At 35.4% G+C, this 25,198-nt stretch overlaps 4 protein-coding genes across 4 annotated transcripts in view; 2 read left to right on the top strand and 2 right to left on the bottom strand.

The window, feature by feature from the left end:
• Positions 1 to 184: 184 nt before the first annotated feature.
• LOC107021653 (ABC transporter A family member 7-like) lies at positions 185 to 8,479 on the bottom strand. Its single transcript, XM_027918124.1, has 18 exons — positions 8,330 to 8,479; positions 7,954 to 8,239; positions 7,512 to 7,591; positions 7,242 to 7,341; positions 6,807 to 6,926; positions 6,603 to 6,727; positions 5,856 to 6,017; positions 5,349 to 5,511; positions 5,149 to 5,274; positions 4,954 to 5,037; positions 3,828 to 4,189; positions 2,681 to 2,881; positions 2,410 to 2,519; positions 2,209 to 2,293; positions 1,619 to 1,747; positions 1,424 to 1,529; positions 1,159 to 1,247; positions 185 to 651 (listed from the first exon to the last, which is right to left on the bottom strand). The coding sequence occupies exons 1-18, from the start codon at positions 8,384 to 8,386 to the stop codon at positions 358 to 360; spliced, it is 2,679 nt and encodes an 892-aa protein (XP_027773925.1). The 5' UTR covers positions 8,387 to 8,479; the 3' UTR covers positions 185 to 357.
• A 1,820-nt stretch (positions 8,480 to 10,299) lies between these two features.
• Positions 10,300 to 16,083, top strand: LOC107022649 (ABC transporter A family member 2-like). Its single transcript, XM_015223246.2, has 16 exons — positions 10,300 to 10,935; positions 11,598 to 11,832; positions 11,926 to 12,122; positions 12,196 to 12,381; positions 12,479 to 12,574; positions 12,649 to 12,831; positions 13,063 to 13,222; positions 13,316 to 13,569; positions 13,973 to 14,090; positions 14,184 to 14,260; positions 14,345 to 14,434; positions 14,651 to 14,794; positions 14,881 to 15,183; positions 15,258 to 15,338; positions 15,434 to 15,610; positions 15,774 to 16,083. The coding sequence occupies exons 1-16, from the start codon at positions 10,558 to 10,560 to the stop codon at positions 15,969 to 15,971; spliced, it is 2,877 nt and encodes a 958-aa protein (XP_015078732.1). The 5' UTR covers positions 10,300 to 10,557; the 3' UTR covers positions 15,972 to 16,083.
• A 1,002-nt stretch (positions 16,084 to 17,085) lies between these two features.
• LOC107021609 lies at positions 17,086 to 20,284 on the top strand. The gene is made up of 6 exons (XM_015222299.2): positions 17,086 to 17,324; positions 17,429 to 17,546; positions 18,380 to 18,761; positions 19,127 to 19,583; positions 19,668 to 19,723; positions 19,815 to 20,284. Exons 1-6 carry the CDS (start codon positions 17,285 to 17,287, stop codon positions 19,845 to 19,847), a joined length of 1,086 nt encoding a protein of 361 aa, XP_015077785.1. The 5' UTR covers positions 17,086 to 17,284; the 3' UTR covers positions 19,848 to 20,284.
• A 679-nt stretch (positions 20,285 to 20,963) lies between these two features.
• LOC107023242 (ubiquitin-conjugating enzyme E2 2) overlaps positions 20,964 to 25,198 on the bottom strand; it is a 6,251-nt gene continuing 2,016 nt past the window's right edge. The window contains exons 2-6 of the mRNA XM_015223866.2: positions 24,261 to 24,394; positions 24,117 to 24,142; positions 23,484 to 23,573; positions 23,301 to 23,389; positions 20,964 to 21,360 (exon numbers count right to left, since the gene is read on the bottom strand). Coding sequence (XP_015079352.1) covers positions 21,232 to 21,360; positions 23,301 to 23,389; positions 23,484 to 23,573; positions 24,117 to 24,142; positions 24,261 to 24,385 — 459 coding nt within the window. The 5' untranslated portion in view covers positions 24,386 to 24,394 and the 3' untranslated portion in view covers positions 20,964 to 21,231. The remainder of the gene's footprint in view (positions 21,361 to 23,300; positions 23,390 to 23,483; positions 23,574 to 24,116; positions 24,143 to 24,260; positions 24,395 to 25,198) is intronic.

Raw genomic sequence — 25,198 nt, forward strand, 5'->3', positions numbered from 1 at the left:
CTTTCTGTAGCTCAATGATGGCGAGGACCAAAGTGTATTAATGTTTTTTTGGGAAGTCTAATCGACTTCTCTAAACTCATCTATATATGGTAGCTTGTAACAATTCTAAGTCCGGAGAAAGGATTAGAATCAAAATTACCAGATGTCATGCAGAAGCTAACAAAACAAACCTTGGGGAGTGATATACCATAAGAGACATAATTGAACAGTGTGTGGAGCAATTCACTGAGATAAATCAACAATCCTTCTTGTCTACAAAATGACATCTTACAAGCAAGAGAATGAAGGATTCAACAACCAGATGAAACCCAGCTACTGTAGTCTCAAGTCTGTATAACAGCATACACTAAAAGATATTTAGTGAAGTGATTCACTGTGCTCAGTTGCAACCTTGATGAAGACGTCCTCCAGTGTTGTGTCAGCCAAACCCCAAGACTGAACTGGAAATCTCTCCTTTGCTTGTCTAACCGTTAGGAACACATCTGAAAGTTTCACCTCATATTTTGGAAGCTCAAATTTCTGAGTGCCATATAAATGGTACGTTTTCTTCGCATTTGGAGAGAGGCGTTTCACCAAGTCTTCCACTTTACTCCCATTTTCTGGTGATGTAGTCATGGTGAACATGTAGCATCCCCCATACCTAGCTTTTAACTGTCATTTACAGTTACATATGATCAGAAATATGTTCCAGCATACACACTATTGCTTTACCAGTAAATAAAACTTTCCATATTCAGAGTTTCTGCTAATTATACAGTTTACTATTAGCAAGATTAGATACCATGATTGCAGAATGAAGTATTAGTACGATAATCATACAGACCAAAGAAGTGGCATCACACTAGGACGAGAATCAACAGAATTTCATCACACAAGATAAGAATCTTTAATGAGATTGATTTAGTAACCATATACTAGTTTAGATAATGGTTTAATGGTTCACCAATAAACAAGAAATTTAAAAATCCAAGATCCCATTGCCACTCTCCAAACCTTAAGCACGATCACTCCTTCGAGATGTTATCCTAGCTAATTGAGTAGGAGATCACTAGAATATTAACTTTCTCAACAATTCACAGTAACAGATGCAAGCTTCAATGTGTTAGTTAAGTTCCGAAATTTTAGTTGTAAACTAGTCGGTAAGGTCATAGAAGTTACCTCATCTGAGGTTCCCAAGCACTGGAAGTTTCCGTCCACAAAGATACCTATCCTATCGCAAAGATATTCTGCCTCATCCATCGAGTGTGCTGAGAGGAAGAGAAAGAACAACATCAATGATATTATCCCGAATGAGAGAAGAAGCAAACATAGAGCCTATGTTTGAGATTGCATGGTAATAGCAGGATAAACTTCAAGATAACTACAAAATAACAACCCAAAACAGAAATGTTTGTATATAAAAACTAAGTGTAGAGCAGATTACTAGTGAGGATGATTGCTCTATCTTTCTTTGCATGCTTCACGACATCCCACAACATTTTCCGTGAAGCAGGATCAAGTCCAGTGCTTGGCTCATCCATATAGACAACCTTAAAAATTTTGAGTTCTGTTAGTATTAGCTCATTGGAACCCAGAACTTCAGCACAATTTCAAGTCATAATATGAGAGGAGTACGTACTTTCGGGTCCCCAATCAATGAAATGGCTACACTGAGTCTTCTCCTCATACCTCCACTATATTTTTTTGCTAATTTGTCAGCAACTCCTCCTTGGAAAAGATTGAAACTTTTTAGAGAGTTCTCTACTGCCTGTTGCAATAGAATAGGATCAAAGAGAGAAAATATATGCATTAAACAATTCTCCGTCATGATAAAGGGCTTTCTCAGAATAAAAATAGAAGTGTATGTCAATCTTAGCGATTTGCTCTAGAGCTTGTAAAGATACTTGTAGTTAACAGAATCCCAAAGGAAATTAAAGACAACAATGACTAATTATCTTCACGGAATGCGACATTGCAAGGATACAAAGGTGGTCCGTTTCCAATTTTTTGGATTCGTTAATGATCATATGTACGAATTCTTTCACAGCAGCATTGACTAGTTAGGAACATTTTATTCACTATGCAACAGCAAGAGACTGGGCTAATTTTCTTTCAGAACATAACATGTCTAAGCAAATAAATATAAGAAAACCATCGTAACCATTCTTTAAATTTGGCTTCATTTAAGTAGTAGATGTTGAAATGAAGTTGACGGTTATATTTACGTACTTCGCTTAAAGCAGCACCCTTGAGATTTTTCAGTCTTCCATAAAAGAGTAAGTGTTCCCTTCCTGTTAGTGTATCCCAGAGCAAGCTAACAAATTGGAAGAAAGGAGGAAGTTTAATAAGTCAACACTTTGAAATGCAAAACGAAGAACAAAAATGATACCCGCAAGTGTTCATAGGTATGATGAAAACAGAAAAACTTACTCATGTTGTGGACATACACCCATGCTACCATATATTTCGTTCATTTGAGTCCGCAAATTTAGACCATCAACATACGCACTCCCAGAGCTTGGCTTCAAGAGCCCAGTCATCTGTCATTTAGTACCATAGTTTAATAAGTTCCAACACTGTGAAAATGCTAGGGAAAAGTGCAATGTACATAACTCACGCAGATCTTCATTTAACCCAAGAAAACATGGTCTATGTGGTGAATAAAATTCATTCCCAGTTACTTTAGAGAACTTTCACTAACCATGCTAATAAAAGTAGTTTTTCCTGCACCATTTGGACCAAGCATGCCAAAGCATTCCCCGCGCGGTAAGGCGAGAGTTACTCCTTTAACTGCAAGTTTATCGGGGTTCCCGTCCTTTCCTGGATACATCTTTTTGAGGTTGTAGCAAATGGCAGAATAATTAGAATGTGGCTTTTCTAGCAACTGTTCAACCTTCTCTCTCTGTAAAAGAAAGCCAAAAGACCACAATGAGATGACTCAACTATAGGCATACTGCAGGACGATTCAAGTGACTGAAACTAGAACATGGAACATTCAAATGACCATAAAAGACACTAGAATATACTTAATGAGAATTCTGAAAAGAATTTGACACTGGGTCTAACTGAACTCCTAAAGGTATCTCATGAAATTAGTATTATCCATGACCATATATGGAAGCAACAGCTGATTCCATAACCAATATGAGACACTTTACACCCATGCACGGCTAGGCCTAGACATTTGGAGCGTCGACAATATAATACGGAGTGCAATATTATAAGCAAAGAATTAGGACAGGTTTGGCTATGATACCGTGAAAGAAGCTAGATTTTGAGTTTAACTCAACTCCAAAAGCTAGCTCATAAGGCGAGGATTGTCCAAACCATATAAGGAGATAAAAACTCATTCCCTCAACCAATGTTGGACTCCAACACCCTCTTCCCCACTCTCCCACGCTCCATACGCCCAAGGACTGGAAAATTGGACTGAACATTGCTATGAAAATAGACCTTAGGTCTTACTCAACCCCATAAAGTTAGCTCTCGAGGTGAGGATCAATCAAAACCATAAAAAAAAGAGTACGGGTGTGTTAGGTATGGAGGAAAACCTTTGGAGAACTTTTTTCCGTTTTTTTTTTTGAGAATATTTTCTCAAGGAAAACAAGCTCCTTAAAAATGAGGAAAATGATTTCCCTAATGAAAGTAGGGAAAACAAATTTCATAAGTAACTTCCAAGTTCATTGTCTCCTCCCCACCCACCCCAACGTCCCCAAGCCCTATCTCTTGACCATACCCCCTCCACCCCCAAACAAGTTCAAAATATTCTGCTTGCATTTATGGTCCATCAGTTCATGAACCTCTTCAAAGCAAGTTCATGAAAATCTAAAATTAGCAAGATTAATTACCTCTTCGGAAACATCATTGTTTTCAATCTGAACACTCGATTCTGCGCTATGAAAAGAAGATTTCTCCAGTGACATTAAATGCTTCCTTTGAGAATTTCGTAAGAAGAACAAAAGACTCCGACGGTTTCCACTTCCAGATGATATAACTTGATCCAAGTAATAGGCAACAATCAGAAATACCACCCATTCAATTGACATGATAATCAGAACCTCTCTCATGCCATTATTGCTGTAACTAAGATACTCCCAGAACATCCCAGAAGTCCCTACCAAATATCCCCCTTGTGCGTACTGGGACAACTCATATAACCCACGATATAGAGAGAAGCCAGGGTATAATTCCATGAAAATTACCCAACCACCTATTCCAAAAAAAAAAAAAACATGTTAGATTTGGTGAGCACGCGAGATACATGTAGAATCCAAATAGTGTGACTTCAAAAAGAATTACGCCTCAATCTTAAAAAAGGGTCGGCTACACAGATCCTCAACCAGGTTTCCTCATTTAAGCTCAACTCATGTGATCAACCTACCAAATATAATTAATCAATGAAAAAACAATTATCCTGAAAAGAAAATTGCTTGAAGTGATCCACCAGGAATATCTCATTCTACTGAAACACAATTTGGAACAGAAAAACAGCCAGAATTGTCCAAATCACCAAACCAGTTGCGGAATTAAACCACATTGGTTGTCCAAAATAAATGATGGTGAACAGGCTATGACGGATCAGAATTACGCCCTTCTTTTTGAAGGTATTTGTAAGAAGTGTCTTTGGAAGTGAATAGGGAACATTAAGTACATATTTTCTGAATTTCTGGGCATTGTACCCCTATAAACATAAATCTATTAAAGATACCCTGAAAAATATGAAAGGATAGCCGTGCTTCATTGGTCATAGTACAAAGAGCCAAATGATCTCAAAGAGAAGCAAACTGGTCGCATGCCTAATTTGTAGAGCTAATTTTAGGCCTTCAAGGCGTGGACATGCGCTGTTTCCTTCACCTTGAGCTTTTGCTCACCTGTACAGTATTCTCAGCACTTGTCATGCTGTTCTCTTAGTAAAATCCTTAGCTTTTCAAATAGAAAAAGTGTAAGATAAAGTAATTGACATAACATACTTACGAGGAAATGATGCATCATCAACTAGGGACTGGAACAGGAGAAAACCCAGGATACCCGTCCCAAAGACAATTGTATAGGCAAGAACTGCAATATCCAAATGTTACAAAAATTATTATTCATGAAAATCAGTTTCCTTTTGAATTCATTACTCATGTGCTATGAAGGACTTGTACAGAGTTCTACACAGACACCAACCTGCGGCAGTCTTCAGATTTGAAAATACTGCAGCTAATAGAAAGGCCATAGATATTTGCAAGTTTGTGAAGACAAAGTAAAAGATGCACTGGACACTGTATGAATTCAGCTTGAAAATTGTTAACCCTGTAAAACAAGAAAAAATATGAACCAGCTCATGTAAACGTAAAAAGAAGCAGCTGAACTGTAGACTGCAGTACCTGTCAATACACCAAATCCAAAGTAACAGGACATGTAGATTAAAGAAATGACAAGAAAATACACATAAGTGATCATCCAATAAGGAAGATCCCCAAGGCCATGCATCTTCATCATGATCCTTAGCTTCCTTTGCTTTTCATAAACCAGAGATGATAATATAACCTACATCAAAATCGCTTTTGTCATATATCGAAACCGAAAAAAAGATTTTAGCAGCTCTGTGGTCACGCAAGTCTTTAACTCTTAGAAAGGAAGTAACTAATATTCTTTTCTTAAATAAAAAGAGTACATTTGAAATCCTGGATTAGAACTCTAATGCCACAAATGAAAAGAATAATAGCATAACCTAAATCTATGGACCACTAAAATGACTTCAGCTGGAAAGAAAGTAAATGATCGAGACACCAGAAACTTCTAATAAATGATAAATACAAAAAAAAAAAATCCTCTAGAAAAGCGTCTTTGCCACAACCATGCAACTTTTCACAAACTAAACAAATATTTACCGGAAATACTTGTAGAATGACCCATGTATAGAAGACAATGTTGAAAAAGGTAGATAGGTCGCCTGGCCTATTGTAGCCGCCAGGAACTGGCATCTCAGCTACAAAATCTAGAACCATCTTTGTAGAGGAACCACGTAAAAATTGGAGATAAGCATTTGTTACCTACATAGAAAAGCATAAAACATCATATTTCTTATATGCTGTGAACAGTATTTGAAGATTAACTTATTTTATATTACGAGATTTTTAAACAATAAAAGGTGCAATGCATTACATCAAGCAGAAGGCCTTTAATTCTAGCACCAAGCATTAGTACTTAGATCAAGTTAGTATTTGCCAGCACTTGTTTACTTAGAGACCAAGATGTGTGCTTCATCTTTAATTTATTCGCTACAGAGTCGAGTCATTCTAACAATTATTACTAGTAAATTTCAAACATTTGGGTACACATGATTCCTCATTATCCCTAATTTTCCTTGTGATTCAAATTCATATTACTACTTCCCTTTAAATATATGCTCTCTCACCATAGTGAGTGGAAGGTTTTTTACCAAAGCTAGTGGTAAGGAATAACATAATTTTGATGCTGAAGAAGAAGATAAAGGTTCATTTGTAAGCAGCAAGCTACACCTGCTAAGTACAATCTAACAATGGACTGAAAAGAAATTAAGAACATCTAAGCTATGTAGAACCTTTTTTTTATTAGTAAAGCTTCTACTCGCTGCATAAAAGGATATAAGGATATACCATGTTCTCAGAACGCGGTATTCTCAACAATTCAGGTTCATCATTGTAAAAATTGAACCGATAAGTAGAATTGAATTGAATGTTGACATTGAAATTCTCTCCACTTGTATCCAAGAAATCATAAGCTGTGGGAGACAAGAAAAGTATCAATAGGTGGAATATAAAGATATCAATCTATAAAGTCCAGACATCTAAGAGAATAACCTGCCAAAATTTCGTTTAGTATCCCCTGTGTATTTCCTTCTCTGTATCCTTTGAATAGCTCATCGTTAATCTCAGCAGAGCTGTTGCGCCACAAATTTAAACCTTCCACGCATATGATGTCTAAAGTTGGCATAGAAATGAAATCAGTGCATTTTACATACTTCTGGTGTTTGAAAAATCTCACAAAGAGAAAAAATACACTACACAATAGCAAATAGAAGGCCTGGCAGACAGAGAATGAGCATATAAAACTCAAATAAATGTTTTGCGGAGTAAGCATGAAAAAGAATTGGACTTCACTGGCTTCATATTGAAATTGTTTTTAAATGCACAAAATTTTGATGGCATAGCAAAATATGAAAATAAAACAGAGAAATTGGTCGACATCATGCTCTAAAGAAATTAGCACCAATAGATAGTACTAAAGGACATTACCAGTTTCTGATGTGGAGTTTCTGAAGGGCGAAGCAGAACATTGAGGTCGAACATGATAGAGTAAGTTGCTATCCACCCTCACACCGCCGGCGTCTGTCCCCTGGAATATTTCCAAACACATAATGCAAGGGGTAATAAGAAAACATAATAAGCAGAACAAAACTTCAAATTGCTACAAAACCAAGACCAAGATACAACGATAAGAAACAAAACAAAAAAACAAGAAAGAAAATGAGGCAATAATCAGAATCAAAAGGAAAGAGAACTCACGAAAATGCCATCAGCAATAGTCTGGTAATCACTTCTTGAAGTTGGTTCCGGAGAATCTACGAACATCTTCCCAGCCACACCTACCAAAATTCACAAATTAAATTCAGAAAAAGAGAAGTCCCAGTCCTATCTTCCTATACTTTTTAAACAATTGTAATGTCCTGACCAGCTTGGGCACGACTAGACTTGCACTAATTCCACGGGGCACCTACTAACTGGTAACCCTAAATATCTTCCTTAACTCCCGTTTGGCCATAAATTTTTAAGTTCAAACTTAAAATTGAAGTTTTGCTAATCGAAGTCCCAAAAAAACCCAAATTTAAAGATGAATGTTCAAAATTCAATCAAATTTAACGGCCAAACTCATATAAATGAAAATAAAGTTACAAAATCTACCATAAAACACTAGCTAAATGTACTAAAAGTAGCAAAAAACTTATACTTTCTCCAATGGTTCTGTTGTTCCCTGTGGTAAGTACAGTTACTGGGCATGAACCAGTTCCTCTGCAAGATGCATCAGGCAGCCCAGTAAACGGCATTGAATCAGTCATCACCGCACGAAATGGAGGAGAAGGAATTTGCAATAAAGGAGGAAATTCAGTTCCAACGCGGGGCTCTACTTTATCTCCCCTATCTGCCTTGTTGGAGTAGCTTTGTAAAGCCCCTAGAAGTATAAACAGAATTGCTGGAAACAAAATCACCTTCAAGTGTGACCTCGCATGCCGTCTCTGCAAAACTCAAAAATTCAAAATCAAATCCATGAAATTTAACAAAAATAAAATCAAAATTGAAAACAGATACAGAATTTTTGAACTAACGTGATACACGAGATTCTTCCGGAACAGAGCATTAGTTTGGTTCCAAAAATGAGCCATTGATGAAACAACTTTTACTTTTTCTTTTTTTTTTTTCTTCAGGAAGATGGAAAATAGAAAAAATTATCGGTACTTAAAAACAAGAAGAAACAACTGTTCATAGATGTAACTAATAAGTACATTTTTGTGTTTCTTCTTTACCGATGACTGAAGCCATTTGTAAGGTTCTTTTACAGATTTTCTTAATACCAAAAATACCCTTGCTTGAAAGTCTAAAATGCCCCTGACCCACGATTTCTTGTCTTATGCTTTTGTTGTCTTAAGCATCATCAGTTTTGGATTAAATTTTAAAAATTTGTCTTTAAAAAGTCTGTTTGACCAAGAAATTTATTTTTTTTGAAATTTTCATTCATTAAACTTTAATCTTTTTTCCTAATAAAGTATATGTCCAAGTATAATTTTAAAAACTTTGATTTTTAAATTTTAAATTTGTTTGAAGGTCTAAAATATCTTTATCGTAATTTCTGTCTTAGAGAAGGCTCTAGATAATTTAATTTTTCTTAAAAAAATCATTAGCATCCAGCAGTGATGATAGCAGCAATTACCAACTTTGAGTTGTATAATTTAGGTGTTTAATTAGTGATATTTATGTTGATTTCAATTTTTATTTTTTTATTATGAACAATATTGTTATTATTATTTTAATAATAATAATACTACTGAGGTCTATCAACATGTCTCGTGATAATTTTAATACATAAAAAATGATCACCTAACATTCTAATTTAAACTTAATTTTCTTTTTTAGTAAATTCCAATCTACGAGCTTTGTTATTGGAAAAGGAGAGTAATTAATTAAGGAAGAATAATTTTTTGATATTCCCATTTAAAGAGCAATTTTCTTCTTGCAAGTTTCCCATAAAAAGAGCAATTCCTTCTCTCTTTTTTTCTGAAATATAGATAAGGATTACATTATATGCATTTTGTTTATTTTTATTTGTTTTATAATAAGATTTTTAGAATTATAACAATTGATAGTGACATTTAAGTACATTTTCTCCTTTTATTGTACTAAATGTATGTATAATTCAATGATGCATTAATGTTTCTTAAAATTCTTATAAATTTTAACTTGAAGAAAAAACAAAAGTTTCCGTCCAAATTAAGTTAGGAGGAAGAGTCAATCCCTAATGGAAATTTAATTTTTGACACATTGGGTCACAAAGTCAGTGTCACAAGTAAAACATTATTTCGTGGAAACTAACGAATGGAAAAGTGTTAAATAATTAGAAAATTTAGTTAGAATTTGATTAGAAAATTTAAAAAATTATAATATTTTTTAATTTTAAAATAAACTGAATTTTTTTTATTTTTTAGTAAAAAATATTAAAACTAAAAAGGTAAAAATGTTTATAAAAATAAAATTACGTAGAAAAAATCTCATTCTGACCAAATTTTTTGGCCAAAAACATTTTTCCCTTAACAAATGTTCACCATCAATTACAATTTGCTTTTTGTCCGAATAAATAGCTTGTTTTAGCTAAATTTTATCCTCTCGTTAAAAATTATACAATCTATCAAATTTAAAAATTGTTCTAATATATTAATTTATCTTGACTTCTTTTGTGAAGTTACTTTTTCGTATTTGACACATATCTTCAAAAATAAATTGTACTAATATATTAATTACTTCATCTGTCTATTTTACTTGTTCGTTACACTAAAATATATAGTTATTTTTATTATTTAATTCCTAATTTACCATTATTATTAACTATAATAATCATTTTTCAAAATATTAAACTTATTATATTTATAGGTAACACATATAAAAAATTTATTACTTATATTAATGATACGCCAAATGAAGAAATAAAAATGAATTAAAGGGTGACATATATAGAAAATTTATTATCAAATTAATTACTTATTAATGCTGTGCCAAAATCAAATATGGAAGAAACAAAAAGATGGATAGAAATGTATTTTACTAGCATTGGAGAAGGACAAACTATTATGGCTGAAAGGGCAGAATAGTCTTTTCCAAAGTGAAAATGGCGGAAGTATTTAAACGGTTATGCAAGAAAGGACTTTGGCTTCCCCGTGTAAAAAACAATATGAACAAAACAATCGCCATTTGCCTTCCTTATTAGCTTCATCAACTTGCTCCATTTTTTAACCCTAAAAAAAAACTCATAATTCTCAAAAAACTTGAAAAAACAGAGTGATTTATGGCAATGGAGTTGCGGCAAAGAGGATTTTCTCTGTTTTGGCAACAAACAATTGCTTTACTGAAGAAGAATTTTTTGCTATCAATGAGAAGCAAAAGAGCCACATTTCTTCAGTTGTTTTCATCGTTGTTCTTCTTAGGTCTTTTATTTGGAATCCAAAAAGGTATGGATTTTCGCTCTAAACATCCTTCCACCATCCGTGCAGTCAATGATCCTCAGCCTCTTACGAATCCTCCGATACCGCCGTGTGAACACAAGTTCTTTATTAAACATCCGTGTTATGACTTTGTGTGGAGTGGAAGTGGCAACAAAAGAATTGAATCCATTGTTTCTGGAATTTTAGCTAATAATCCAGGTCGACCTATTCCTTCTACCAAGGTATAATTTTTAATTTACTCTCTGTGTCGATGTTTTTTCCGTTTACAGCAGCTCCTGCGCCCGTTGATTTTGCACCTTCTAACATCTCGAGTTTAAAATACATGATTTTCTCTTTGAGAACACACGCCTCTCTTAAAGACCTTTAATGATTTGTAGTCAGAAATAGAGTTAGTTGTGGCTTGAATATGGATGTAATTCCTTGCTTTTATGCTGATGATCATTTTATCCATTTAATAAATTACACTCAAATTTGATATAAACGGTAAATAATTTAATTTACACTATACATGAAGTGTGTTGAGTTTGGCTCACATCATTGTGAAATGGGAATTGAGACTCTGTATATGATCTTGGACAATCCTCACTTTACGGGCTAGTTTTTTGGGACTATGTTAGTAGGGTCAAGGTTCATTTTTTATAGAAGTATCAAAGCCAGGGTTGTCCTAATTCTCAGTTGGTCGGATTTTAGTCTCCATATGTTATAATCCCACGGTCCAGTTGGTTGGCTTAGGTATGCCGGAAGGGGCAGGTCTTGGAATGAATAAAGCCAAATCACTGTTCTTCTGCTTTATCTATTTAAGAATGAGATACAAGTTGGTAGCTCTTTGATCTTCAAAGTGTTCATTAGGTATGTGGCTGCCACTAATGTTTTTATTTTTCAGGTCAAGTCATTTGGCACAAAAGATGATTTGAACAATTGGCTTCTCAGTGATCCAATGCGTACCCCGGGAGCTTTGCATTTTGTGGAACGAAATGCCACAGTTATAAGTTATGGTGTAGTAACAAATTCTTCTACGTACATTAAAGTTCCAAGGGCATCTGAAGATCGAACATTCAAATTCCAACTTCCCCTTCAACTAGCTGCATCAAGAGAAATTGCGAGGTCATTGCTTGGAGGTACTATAAGATAGCAGTTTTCCTTTGCAATGATTATTAATAAATTCCGGAGACATTTTTATCAAAATAAAACATTGCATCCTGCCTTCACAGATTCAAAGTTCAGCTGGAATGTTGGTCTCAAGGAATTTGCGCGTCCTGCAATAGAAGATCCTGAAGCTGGAGACTCATTTCAAGATTCTTCATTTGGTAATATTTTCAGTCAAATATTCTTCTATGCAGTATCTATGTTCGGCTTCGTATTCCAGATTAGCACAATGGTTCTCGAGAAGGAGCTCAAACTTCGCCAGGTAATAACCCATATTTGTGAGAGACTTGGATTTTTATATTCAACCTATTCCTGATTTTCAATTTGATACACAGGCAATGACTGTGATGGGACTTTTTGATTCTGCTTATTGGTGTTCGTGGCTTCTATGGGAGGGAATTATGACATTCCTTTCATCACTCCTCATAGTTCTTTTTGGAATGATGTTTCAGCTTCACCTTTTCTTGAAAAACAGCTTTTTGATTGTTCTACTTCTGTTCTTTCTTTTCCAATTGAACATGGTGAGTTCCTTCTGATTAAAGCGATACCATATAAGACTAGTTTAGCCATCATTGCAGTATAACAGGACTGAAACCCTTTTGCATCTTGATGTGCTAGGTTGGTTTTGCCTTCTTAATATCAAACTTCATCCGCAAGTCCGCTTCAACTACCTCCGCTAGCTTTGCCATATTTGTAATTGGTTGTGGGACTCAGGCAAGTCAATTCTCAGATCTAAACTGCCAAAACTTATAAATGGATCTTATAACACATTTTTTATTCTCTTGCAGGCATTTGCAGGGATGCTCTATGGTAGCACAGATCATAAAACCAGATATAGAAGAATACTTTGGTCCTTCTTTCCGCCCAATCCCTTTTCAGGAGGTCTGGTTACTTTATTATATGGAGTGGAACATGGTGGGATCAGCTGGAGTAAGCCATCTCCGAGTGACGATTCATCCTGCTATTCTATGGTACGGTAGAGTTTTAATTTTAATTTCTCTTTTATAGTTTTTAGGAAAATAATCTTTCAAATTTTGATCTTTTTTGAAGTCTAATTCACCATGTATCCAAGATGATAAGAGATCCTAAACATTTGTTTCTGTGTTTTATCTCTTGTGTATGCATGTTAAAACTTATCACCCTCTTTCTTCTTTCTATAATCAAGTTGTTTGACCATTTCCTGAACTATTTTGTCTTGCTAGCTCCATTACTATCGATGGCTCATCGCGACATTCTTCCTGTGGCTTGTTTTGGCTATCTACCTTGACAATATCCTACCGAACTCAGCAGGTGTACGGAAACCCTTTTATTATTTTCTGAAACCTGGATATTGGACAGGAAGAGGTGAAGAAAAGTTTAAAGGTACTACATAATTTTTGACTTGTTAGTCTTATTTCCTCAGTATTTTTGTTGACATCCTTTGGTAACCAGGCTTCATATTCTTTTAAAATTCAGAAAATACCCTATGTTGTGGTTCTGGTTCTTCGCCTCCAAATGACAGTTTTTCGCAAGATGATGAAGATGTTCTTGATGAGGAAAACAGGGTGAAACAACAAGTGAAGGAAGGCAATGTTGATCCAAATGTTGCTGTTCAACTACAAGACCTTTATAAGATGTATTCTCGGACAATAAACTTTAGTTGCCATTCTTGTTGCCTTCTCTGTTGCTATTGTAGATGCAAGATTAAGAAACCCTTTAAGGCTGTCCAGGTGAATATTCCAACACTCCTTTGCTTGTTAGTAGTATTTGGCTGAATTGAATGAGTAAACTAGTGTTTCTTTATCCTAGCAATAAATCATCTGATATTGAACTTCCACAGTTGACTTAGTTGACTGATAGTTGATTTTTGTGCATCTCTTTCTAGTAAGATGGATTGACCCTTGACGTGATATAAGATGCACATTTTTTCGAGTTTTATCATTTAGCATATGCACTTGAAATAAGTGAAGGCATCATCCACATGGTTTTCATCTAGCATATCTGCAGTCTGCTTCCCTGCAGGCTACAATATTAAGACAGCAAAAACATTGGCAAATTTCTCAATTTTCATCATAGCATTCATTGAAAATTTTTGGAATATGCGTTGCAATGAAAGTGGCATTTTTTATTCAGGGACTGTGGTTAAATCTTGAGAAGGATCAATTGTTCTGTCTCCTCGGACCAAATGGAGCTGGAAAAACAACTGTAATTAGTTGCTTGACTGGTATAATTTCAGTCACTCGGGGAAATGGTAATAGCTTTTCTTTTAAAAGTTCCAAGTTAGACCATGTTTTCTTTTGATTGAGCATGAATTGCTTAACTTATATATGTTGATTTCTGACAGCACTAATCTATGGAAACTCTGTTCGAAGTTCGGTTGGTATCTCCAACATAAGAAAGCTGATTGGAGTCTGCTCACAGGTAGCGATTTGAGTCTTCTAACAAGTTCTGCACTCTTTCTTGGCTTGGTTTTTCTTCCATTGACTTTGTGTGGCCATACTTCAGTTTGACACACTTTGGGATGCATTATCTGGACAAGAGCACCTTGAACTTTTTGCCACCATCAAAGGCTTATCCCGAACATCAAAAAGATCAGTAAGTATCCGAAACCATCCCTACTCCTTCTCGGAGTAAAAGAATGCAAAATGATTAAATATATCTAAATATTTGTGACCTCACTGGCCTATATTCATAAGTCATATATGTTTGCATCCTAAATAAATTGCCACAATTTTTCATTGACTCTTTGATTGAACAACTGGCTATTGCATATGACTTCTCACTAAAAACTTCGATTTACTTGAATGGCAGGAAGCTAAAAAATTGTTGGCTGATGTGAAGCTCGATGATGTCGCCGAAGTGAGAGCAGGAAGCTACAGTGGTGGAATGAAACGTCGCCTCAGTTTAGGAATAGCATTGATTGGAGATCCAAAAGTTCTCTTTTTAGATGAACCAGTATGCAACTTTTAGAAGCTTTGATCTAGTATAATCAATGTTCAATTTGTTTCTTCAATCCTGAGGTAAGTTCATGCAAATTGTAGACAACAGGTATGGATCCTATAACTCGGAGGCATATCTGGAGTGTAATTGAGGCTGCAAAGCAAGGGCGTTCTATTGTTCTGACAACACATTCTATGGAGGAAGCTGATATTTTATCAGATCGCATTGGAATTATGGCAAGGGGTAGACTTCGTTGCATTGGAACATCAACCTTGCTGAAGTCTCGATTTGGTGCTGGATTTATAGCTAAGATTAGCTTCAGTAAAGTTGCTAATGATGTAAATGTCATGGAAAATACAATAGACAGCAAGTATCATGAGGCTGTCAAAGAGTTCTTCAGACAGGTGCTTTCTAGTAATGAAGCTTTTAAAAATTATATTCAATATATAAACAAGAGCTGAATTATTTGGTTTTACAGCGTATAGATGTCACACCAAAAGATGAAGATAAATCCTTCTTGACTTTCATCATCCCTCATGAGAAAGAGAGACTACTCGAAGTAAGTACCTCGACAAGATTGCTTCAAGAAAACGTAACATGTATTTCGATCACTCAATACTATGTGTCCTGATATTATTTGCACATTTGTATCAGAATTTCTTTGCAGAGCTAGACAACAGAAAAACGGAGTTTGGCATATTAAATATCCAAATCGGTCTCTCAACGCTTGAAGAAGTGTTCTTGAGTATTGCAAAGAAGGCAGAGCTAGAAGCGGCTGCATCAGAGGGAACTATCAAGCCATTGATTTTACCATCAGGAACTACACTTCAAGTAGGTGCACCACTTTGGAATTATATTTATGTTACGGGTTTAACTCATATGCACTGACTGACCGTATAAATTTCTTTTTACACTATCTGAAGTTTTAACTTATTTAGTAAACATGAAAGATGAAAAACGAACTCTATTGATTTGCGTTACAATTGCAATATAGGTACCTGTAGGATCAAAATATGTGGAGATCCCAGGCACAATTTCCGCGGAGAATCCTCGAGGACTTATGGTTGAAGTTTATTGGGAGCAGGATGATCATGGCAATCTCTGCATTTCAGGCCATTCAGATGAAACTCCAGTTCCACCTAATCTTCAAATATCAACTTCCCGTTTAGTTACTGCCAAGCCAAGAGCATAAGATTGAGAACTGTGACCAGTTTTTAAAGTATTTATTTCTGTTTTTCTCAAGAACATATGTTGTACTTTTAAAATCTTACATAGTAATTGCGCAAACTTTTTTTTTTGTTTTTTCTCTATGGTCTTGTGCATTGTGTTACATCATCGTGTCTAAAACAGTAGAAGAGTTTTGATCAGTTCATTTAAATGGTATTCATAATTCTATGTGATTGATATCATAGGGAGAAATTTGTCTCAAGTCTTACCATCAACGATAACGACGTAGAGCAAAGGTTATATCCGTAGTTACGAGTTTGGCAAAATTCTGTCGTTTTGACTCAAATCTTTGTATTATGTACTGGTAAATTTTTAAGACATCTAAAATGATGTGTTGTAGATCATTGTTCTAATCACTAATACAAGGTGTGTTTTGAACTTTATCTGTCCTCAGGTCATGGCATGTTGGTACTTCTCACAATCAAACAATATTTTCTTTCGACCATTTAATGTTTTGAAAGAAAATATTTGTGTATGACCAATTTAATTTTCATTTTTACTGTCTAAATAAAATATAACAACAAAAATGTAAATATAGTTTGGTAATGAATAAATAGTACAATACACATTTAAATGGCAACTTCTGCTTGAAATTAAAGTTCTAGTTGTGTTTTCAGTTCCACAAACAGACCCCCGGATTAGCAAGTTGAAACACCATTATTTGCAAATCAAGTCAAACGAATATGCTCAAAATTCAAAGACAAGAAGAAGAAAAATACACGAAGAAACCTCTAACAATATGTCAGGATCATGATAAGTTAATATGATAGTATACTTCAAATAATCATGGTTAATGTCTCCTTCATTTCGACATTTTAATCTTTTACCTGATATATTAAGGTCATTAAAGTCATGTTGATACATGTAACATATCTAATTTAAAATCGCAAGATTCAAAAGTCCTTTTACTCGTTTATATTATATGATCAAATCAAAATCAAAATTAAGCTAACCAAGTATTACTTTGAGAATTTTAACCAAAAGAGCGTCGAATTTGCCAACTCAGCCCGTCAGCAATGTACATCAACGGTAAGGAATTGTTCAAAATTTGAAAACCCAAATTGAAAGCCTATTATTGGACCCACAAAATGGGCCCAACTCAAAGACCCGTTCCAATATTCTCAGCTTTTCTTTTTTTTTCATTATTCCCCACTTTTTAATTTAATTTTGAAGCAATTCTTACATTTCCCGCTCAGACGCTGAATATAAAGCAACAATTTCCTCATCATCCATCTTCACTTACCAAATTCTCTCGTCATTGAAACCCTAGAGTTCATCATGGACGATTCCGCTAAAGATCAATCCTCCTCTGTTTCTGGTATTCGCTCTATTAATTTCTCTGTGCTTTTTATGGCAAAATCTATGGTTGATTATATATATATCTGTGTGTATATGTGTTTGAATGAATTTTTCATTTTGCAGCAAAGGCTAAGCAATCATCATCATCAAAGCTTCTGCGGTATCCGTTGCGATCGACCTCTAAATCGAAGGAAGAGAAGTTGCCTCTGACTGATTCCTCCAACTCTTCTGCTTCTGCGAGGTTTCTAATCTCTGTAAATCTGCAATTTCTTCATTTAGATATCTGGTATATGTATGTGCTGATTAGATTATACGTAAGATGAATTTTGGATTGAAATTGCGTTGTATGCAGATATATAATGGAGTGGAATTTTTTTCTGGTCTTTTACTGTTTTGTTCGGGTTCAACAATTAGGATATATTGTAGTGACTGGAAATAGAAAAAACTCAATGAAGTAGCAGAAAGAACCTTCTTCCATGTGAAATAAGGTGAAATCTTATTGATCCAATAATCATTGTTGGATTTGTTGGCTATTTGACATATTATATTATTCAGTGACGAGTTTCAAGCTTAATCACCTGCTTTGTGAAGCTTTTCGTTTTTATGGCGCTGAAGAAATTTTTCTAACCTCTATGTGGCTTCCAGAATCAGTAGATGCTTGATGCTTCATCTCTGAGCGAAATTTGAATCACAATCCATGGTGAAACTTTTAGTTTTCTGTTTATATTGATACGTGCTACTCGCTGCTTACCTTTCATTTGGCTGGTTCTGATGTATTAACTCGCCTTTTACTTTTGGTTTGTGAAGTTTCTGCATTTCATTTTAGGGACTTGAACATGAAAGAGTTTAACTTCTTGTGGCCTTTGGTACTTGTAAGTTGTAACAAGAAATAAGTCATAATTTAGCCACGACCGATAACTTCTAGGCATAGTGAACTAATGAGAGCTACTTCAGACAAAGGCTGTCAAAGATGCAACTTCCTCCAAGTCTTCTTATTTTATTTCAATTGCTAAGTCTTATTAGGTGTCTCCTAATTCTGCAATAACATCAATCTCTGCTTCATTTGTCTTTCAGGGTAAGACCTGCATCAAGTGTCAGTAAGAGTGTTGCTGCCCTTCCCCTCTCTGGGAAGGAAAAATCAGTGAAGCCTCCAAGAAGGCTGTCTGTTCCCTCCAAGTCAATTGTCAGCCCTGCTTCTAGACCACTTGGTATTATAACCAAGGAACCAAAAAAAATAGGCAAACCCATTTCTGAGACTAGAGCAAAGAGATCTTCTAGTAACCAAGGAAAATCGGATACACCACAATCAAATGTTTCAAAGTCCTCAAATAGAAAGAAATATGACCTTATATCGTCAGCTTCCTATTGGCTATCACAGATTAAGCTTTCTGAATCTGCTGCTAAGCATTCAATTTCCCTGGGCTTGTTCAGACTTGCTTTGGAGGCTGGCTCTGAGGTATGATACTATATCTTCTCCCACATGAATTTAAACACTACATTGAAGAAATATTGAAATATAACTAGGACACCTTTAGTAGATCTGCCTGACTGCCTTGCAAACCACAGTAAAATCTCTGAAGATTTTGTAGTGACTTAGTGCTATAGATTTCAATATTCTATTATTCTCTCACTTCCTTCGTTAGCAAAGACTATATTTTTAAAATCAAATTATTGGTTTCAGTTAATAAGATCATTGCTCGGCTTCCTTGCATTGCAATGCAGGTTACAAAATCTCAGTTTCAGAAACAACTTGGCTCTTGTAGCTGGTAAATTGAACCAATATGATTGAAAATATTTGACTCTTTTTTGCTATCATTTCAGCCTCTTCAGCGTCTGAGAGATGAGCTGAAATCTTATGTGCAACGATATGCCCTTGTTGAACTTGAGGAGCCTGTGAAACAATTGTTTGATAGCTATAACATCCTCCAAATATCTGAGCAGTTGCAAGTTTCTGAGACTTGTTCTCATGTGCCATCTGATAATGACGTTCATAGCTCTTCTTCTGTTGCAAACAATGAGAGACTGCAAACCAAAGTCTTGAACAAAGACTCTACTAAAGCTGCACAAGTGAAAGAACCAACCAAGCAGCAGCCTTCAAAAGTTGGAACCACTCCTAGGACCCGGAATTCTGTAAACAAAATTGTTGCAGCTGCGAAATCTATATCACCAAAAACTGGAGGTCGTACCACAAAAGAGAAACTTCAAAAACCTGTTAAGCCAGAACCAAATAAGGCTAAGGTGATGAAAAGACAGGGAAAGAGATCTGCTCAAGGAGAAGGTAGTTAAAGAGTGGACCTTCCTTGGTTAAAAATCACTCAACTTTTTGAGTTTAAAGTTAGTTATTTGTATTTTTCTTTCACAGGGCCTGTCGATGCCTGCATTTCAGAGAAAGTCCTGGAAGAAGATAAGGAAAATCTGGTAAGGGGCAAAAATATGGTTTTTCATTTTGATGAGTTGAATTTCTACCTTTTCATTGCATTTTGGTTGTACTGACTGCTATAAGTTACAGGATGCTCCACAAACAGAAGTGATTAGCACCTAAAGTTTTTGGCAGGAAGCATTTGAAATCATATCAGAGGCCAAGGTGGAAGTATTTGAATCTGGAGTGTGCATTCCAATATTGGATTTGGTTTGTTTCATTTGTTTATTCTTAATTTTTAAATGAAAAATTACCGAACCATTATACAGTTGTGTCTAGCCTGTTCGTATTGGAATTCATGCAAGACGTACAGTGTGTTCTTTTTTACTCAACAGCTTCTATGCGCTTGCAGTTGAATATTACTTGGAAGTAATTATACCTGCAGTATATACAGTGTTATATTTATCATTTGGATTACAGTATTATTGAATTAGCTTTTGATTTTAGATCTCAGTGACATCCTGGGCATCTTTGATTCCTTTAGTTCGAGTATTTTTCCTCCAAATTTTGTGTTTTTCATCTTTGTAACAAATAGCATGAAATCAACGGTTGTTTGAATTTGTCTGGTTCTTAATCCTACTACCCAGCATCCTCAAGCGGTCTAGCAGTCTAGTGCGGTGCTATTGCATCTATACATGCATATATCTTTTATGCTGCTATATATGACACTATATTAGTATATTACTACTTCTCTATCTGCTAGAAAGAAATATCAACTCCATGGACAAGTGAATTGTGATTCATCTCTACTATTGTGAAATGCAGACTGAAAAGGCCACTGTGACAATAATTATTTTGTTGTCATTTTTCTTCTTGCAACTTTCTCTGAAAAAATTTTGCGAAGGTTTCTTTAGGTGAACATGCAGTAGAATCATTGTTGACACCTACAAAATAGAACGATCTGCACATCTATCGAAATTAGCTTGCCTACTTCATTAGTATATGTTGTTGTAGTACTATGACAAATTACGCCTATGATTTCCATAACACAAAATGGCCCAATAAAGTTCACAACAAAAGTTGACTTTATTTTTCAAAATTTAAGCCAGTTATAATCGTTGTGTATATATACACTTGAGCATACACAAGTGTGTATATACACAAGTGATGGCTACAAAAGAATACGGCTAAGGAGAGCCTTACTTTTGTTAACACGCTGGATAAAAATGTTAAAGATCCCGATGCACCAGTGTAACTCCATTCAAATCCGCTTAGAACTACTCAAAATTTATAGCAAAATAAGTACATGAAAACCAATTCCCATGCGTATGGGGAAGTTCCTTGCATTTCTAAACCAAAACGCACATCCATATTTTACAGAAGCTTGTCAATGCAATGCAGCAAATGACAATTAGGCAATAGAACCTAACCAGAATACTAGGATCAAACAAATGAGAGTTCCATTCAAATAAAATTTCAAAGAGGAGGTTTCAATCCGTAAATATAACATAGCTGAGCCATGGTGCTCTTCATCTGAGGTCTGCAAGGACATCTTTCGTCCGTAGAATCAGTCAGCAGTCCAGCTCTGCTCCACAATTTCTCTCACTCTGCGATTGTACTCCCTTTTATTCTCACTGAACATCCGAGCTGCTTCCGAGTTTGCAGGTGAGTTGGGGTTTGGATCACACAGCAATGACTGCAATAATAAGAGTGTCAGTCATTCGCAAACAACAAACCAATAGTCTTCTTTCTTATAATATTTTTATTAGCGGATAAGTACGAAAAAAGCCTTTGTTTTATTCAATCCTTCAAATCCTCTGCATGTACATGTCCCCAGTAGGATAGAGTAAACAGCTCAGCTTAACTCTCTTGACTTTGCTTTACAGATAATCCATGGCCACTCTCATCCTGTCTCCTTCGCATTTACTCAGCAAGGTACAGTCCAAATTAATCAACAAATTCCAAGTAGGAACTAGGATCTTTATGGGCAAATTTGGGTCTAGCAACAGCACCATTTTCTTGCTTAAGTACAGCAGAGTCAACATGCTTAAAACTAAGGAGCTGAAAACCTTACTCATCACTTAAGGTTTTAAATAATAATTGCTCGACATAAAGCTTCCATCATCAAGAATCCGGCAAAGCAGGAGGATAGTACGTCTAGCGTCTTAAGCATATCATCCATTGAGTAACAATTTCTACTTCTGCTTGGGTATCTATGTCTTGAATTGTATACACTAAGACATAGTCTACTACCCCCTTTACTCGGCAAGTTCAACTTCAAACTAGTCAATATCTTAATCTACACAAAGATCGATCATCTCATTATTGGATGTAATTGTAATAAAGAAATGAATATTCAAGCACCAACATCATACACAATTCTATGTTATTTCTCTTCTTGTATGGGTGGATGGTGGGTTGTGCGAGGAACTTATTAAGTCAAGCACCAGCAGTTAGGGGATTGAGTAAAAATCTTCATGCAGAATATAACGTGTACGATATTTATTTACAATCATAGTAGTGACTAGTGATTGAAGCGAATACGAGCATAATCTTGAGGTAAGGTTAAACAAACGTACCGTTTCTTTCCATGATCCAGCAGCTGTAGCAATCGACAAGTAAGTCGTAACTTGCACAGCTGCTAACTACCACTCTCTCTCTATACTGGGAGAATTAACACAATTGAATTGTCACACGTCTTTAACTACGTATTAAAAGAAGCAAAATATGCTTAGGTTCTTCTTACAATAGCTAAGGGAAGTTGGTCTCTTTTTTTTTAACTGGTATAAGGGAAGTTGGTCTCTGTTTATAGAGAAGCTTCAGGCCAATAATTAATTGGCTCCCCCCACCACAATTCAGTTAGATGATTTGGCTTTATATGTATACTTTATTTACAACTTGGGTCATGTCACTAAACTTGTCCATGTAGCGATTGGTGTTCCTCTTCAAAGTCTCAGTTAGTTTTAAATGTCTATTCATAATCACCAAGTATAAAGTTAAGAGAAATCAGCAAACTCTCATACTCCATGGAGCACTTCTGACCCTCCATCTTCTCATTCCACTTGTCAACTCAATAGAGAGACTGGTACACTCCATTGTAGTCAATAAAACAAACCTCTCATTCTATCTCCGCAATGTGAATTATCAATACATGGAGAGTCCACACTCCAATTGATAACACATGAAGGGGGGAAGTACTTGACCATGAGATAATATTTTATCTGATTGAGTCTTTGGACCATGACCAACCTTTCTAGAATCTAGAAATAGAAACCATGCTCTGGGCAAAAGTGCTTGAGAAACAGCAGTCTTCTCGAAAATTCCCAGATCAAGGCATTCTTTTAGCATCAATCGATGTGATTCCATAACAATTGCTTCATCATCATAAAGAAACAGAAATGCGCAATACAATATGCAAATGTAACTACGTAGCTTAAAACTAAAACAACGGTAAGTCAAGCTGTCACAAGGATGATATCTCCAGCCCTATAGAATGAGGAACAAGAAACTACTCCTTTGCAACACATATTTTCATTTAATGATGCTTTCAACCATTAGATTTAATAGTAAAACTCAGGATTAAGACATGGATAACTTAGAGAATGTGATGTCTAAAAATCAATTACAGCACTATACCTGAATGGATGTAAGTATAGCTGCAACATCATAAATTGGACTCCATTGATTCTGAAGAATATCCAAACATATACTTCCATCTGCATAAACTGGAAAAAACCAAAGGACAATTCCAGACATAAAATTTACTATTCCTATCCACTGACTTGACAAATAAAAATCAAATCTTGAACTCCAACTTACTATTAGGATGAAACATGCGCGAAACAAAGCGCACGGTTGGTGGCTTGTTGGGGTAATCCTCAGAGAATTGAAGAGTCAACTTGAACGTACCTGATGTTCTCAAATAGTATAGTTACAACCGAACTAGTTAATTCATATCAAAACTAAGGCGATTTGAAAAAGAAATCATATTATGTCAAAAGAAAAGGATGGTGAAGGAAACAAAAGCCACAGGACGCACTTGCTAACACCAACAACCTTAACTTTTGGCAGAGTGTAATAAACTAACAAGAGATGATGATACAAAAGTGACATGGAAAAGCCAGGACTGGAAATGCTTGGACTGGGAGATCAAAGAAAGGATTCAAGCATTTCCAAAACTAGAATATGCATCACCTCTTTGGGATGATTCATAACATTCATCACTACTTATTCGTAGGCAAGGAATGTCCAGGGAGGGACGAGGGGTGCGACTCTCCAAACTGATTATTCAGAATTTCAAATCAAAGAAAAGAGAGACTGAGATGATTAAAACATAATTGAATTGTACAGACAACAATGCATAAACAGTAGATGTGCACCAACTACAACGCTTTAAGCCTTTAACATTCTTCTGCCACACTGCACTAACGACCAAATGCAAGGATAACTCACCACCATCCCAAGGAGTGTCATCAGGACTGCAGGTTACACCAAAACGAAGAGAAAGGAGAAAGTAAATTATTCAAACCATATGATAACAACTGCCCCAAACAGACATTAAACACATATTTGGTGTATTTTAATTACACAACTCACCCAAATATCACGGCGTTCCAAAGCATAATGTTGTTGTCTTGAGGTGCACCACTAATACCAGCAGGAGGGTCCTGCTGCAACCTCTTGAAATCCCTCATCAGCCTCTTTCTAGCTGGAGTCGACATTGTAACCACCTGCAAATCACATGGTCAAATTAATCTATCTATATATCAATCTATCTATTTATACTACCTTAAAAGCATTCTTCTATATTTTATAATTTATATTTATCTATATTATATTATAAATAGACACGTTTTCATATTGAAGAACTGTGATGTTACTGAGGATTCTGACTTTTCTAATAAAGCACAATTAACAACTATTCATACTACTATTTGTTGTCTCTAAATAGAGGGGTTCCCTCTCATTTTCAAACTATGAAATTTCCAAATTTTCTACTCTTCTTCTTCTTAAAAATCTCAAGGGTAATTTGCAACCATTGGTATCACACTAAGGGTTGGGTGAACTCTTTTGTCAAAATAATCAATCTTTGCGGGCTGACCCATTTACCATTTCTATGTACTTAAATTTCCAACAAAAAGGAAAAATCACCATTCAACAACTACTAAACACTCATAGTCAAACATAAAACACCCAAAATCTCTTTCCAACACCCATTGTTTTTCCTATAAATTGCATTAGCTCTATAAATAAGAACACACGCACCTAAAAAATCTAATCATTGTTCATCTTGCCATAAAAATAGTGGCTGGTGAATTTTGAGGAAGTTTTTGGGGGTAAAAATGATTGGAGAAAGAGTAGGAGTAGGAATCCTCTCCAATGTGGTTTGCAAACTATTGCATAGAAGCAGGGGTTTTACCTGTGGCACCCAAAAGGTAGCAGCTGTGGGTTTCCCTTGTCATCCAAAAAAAAAAAAAAAGGTAGGAGTGTGAGGTGGTTTGGATATTTTTTACTTCTTTTTTTTTTTTTTTTTT

The sequence above is a fragment of the Solanum pennellii genome, chromosome 6 (genome assembly GCF_001406875.1).
Source record: "Solanum pennellii chromosome 6, SPENNV200".
In the NCBI taxonomy this organism is placed as follows: domain Eukaryota; kingdom Viridiplantae; phylum Streptophyta; class Magnoliopsida; order Solanales; family Solanaceae; genus Solanum; species Solanum pennellii.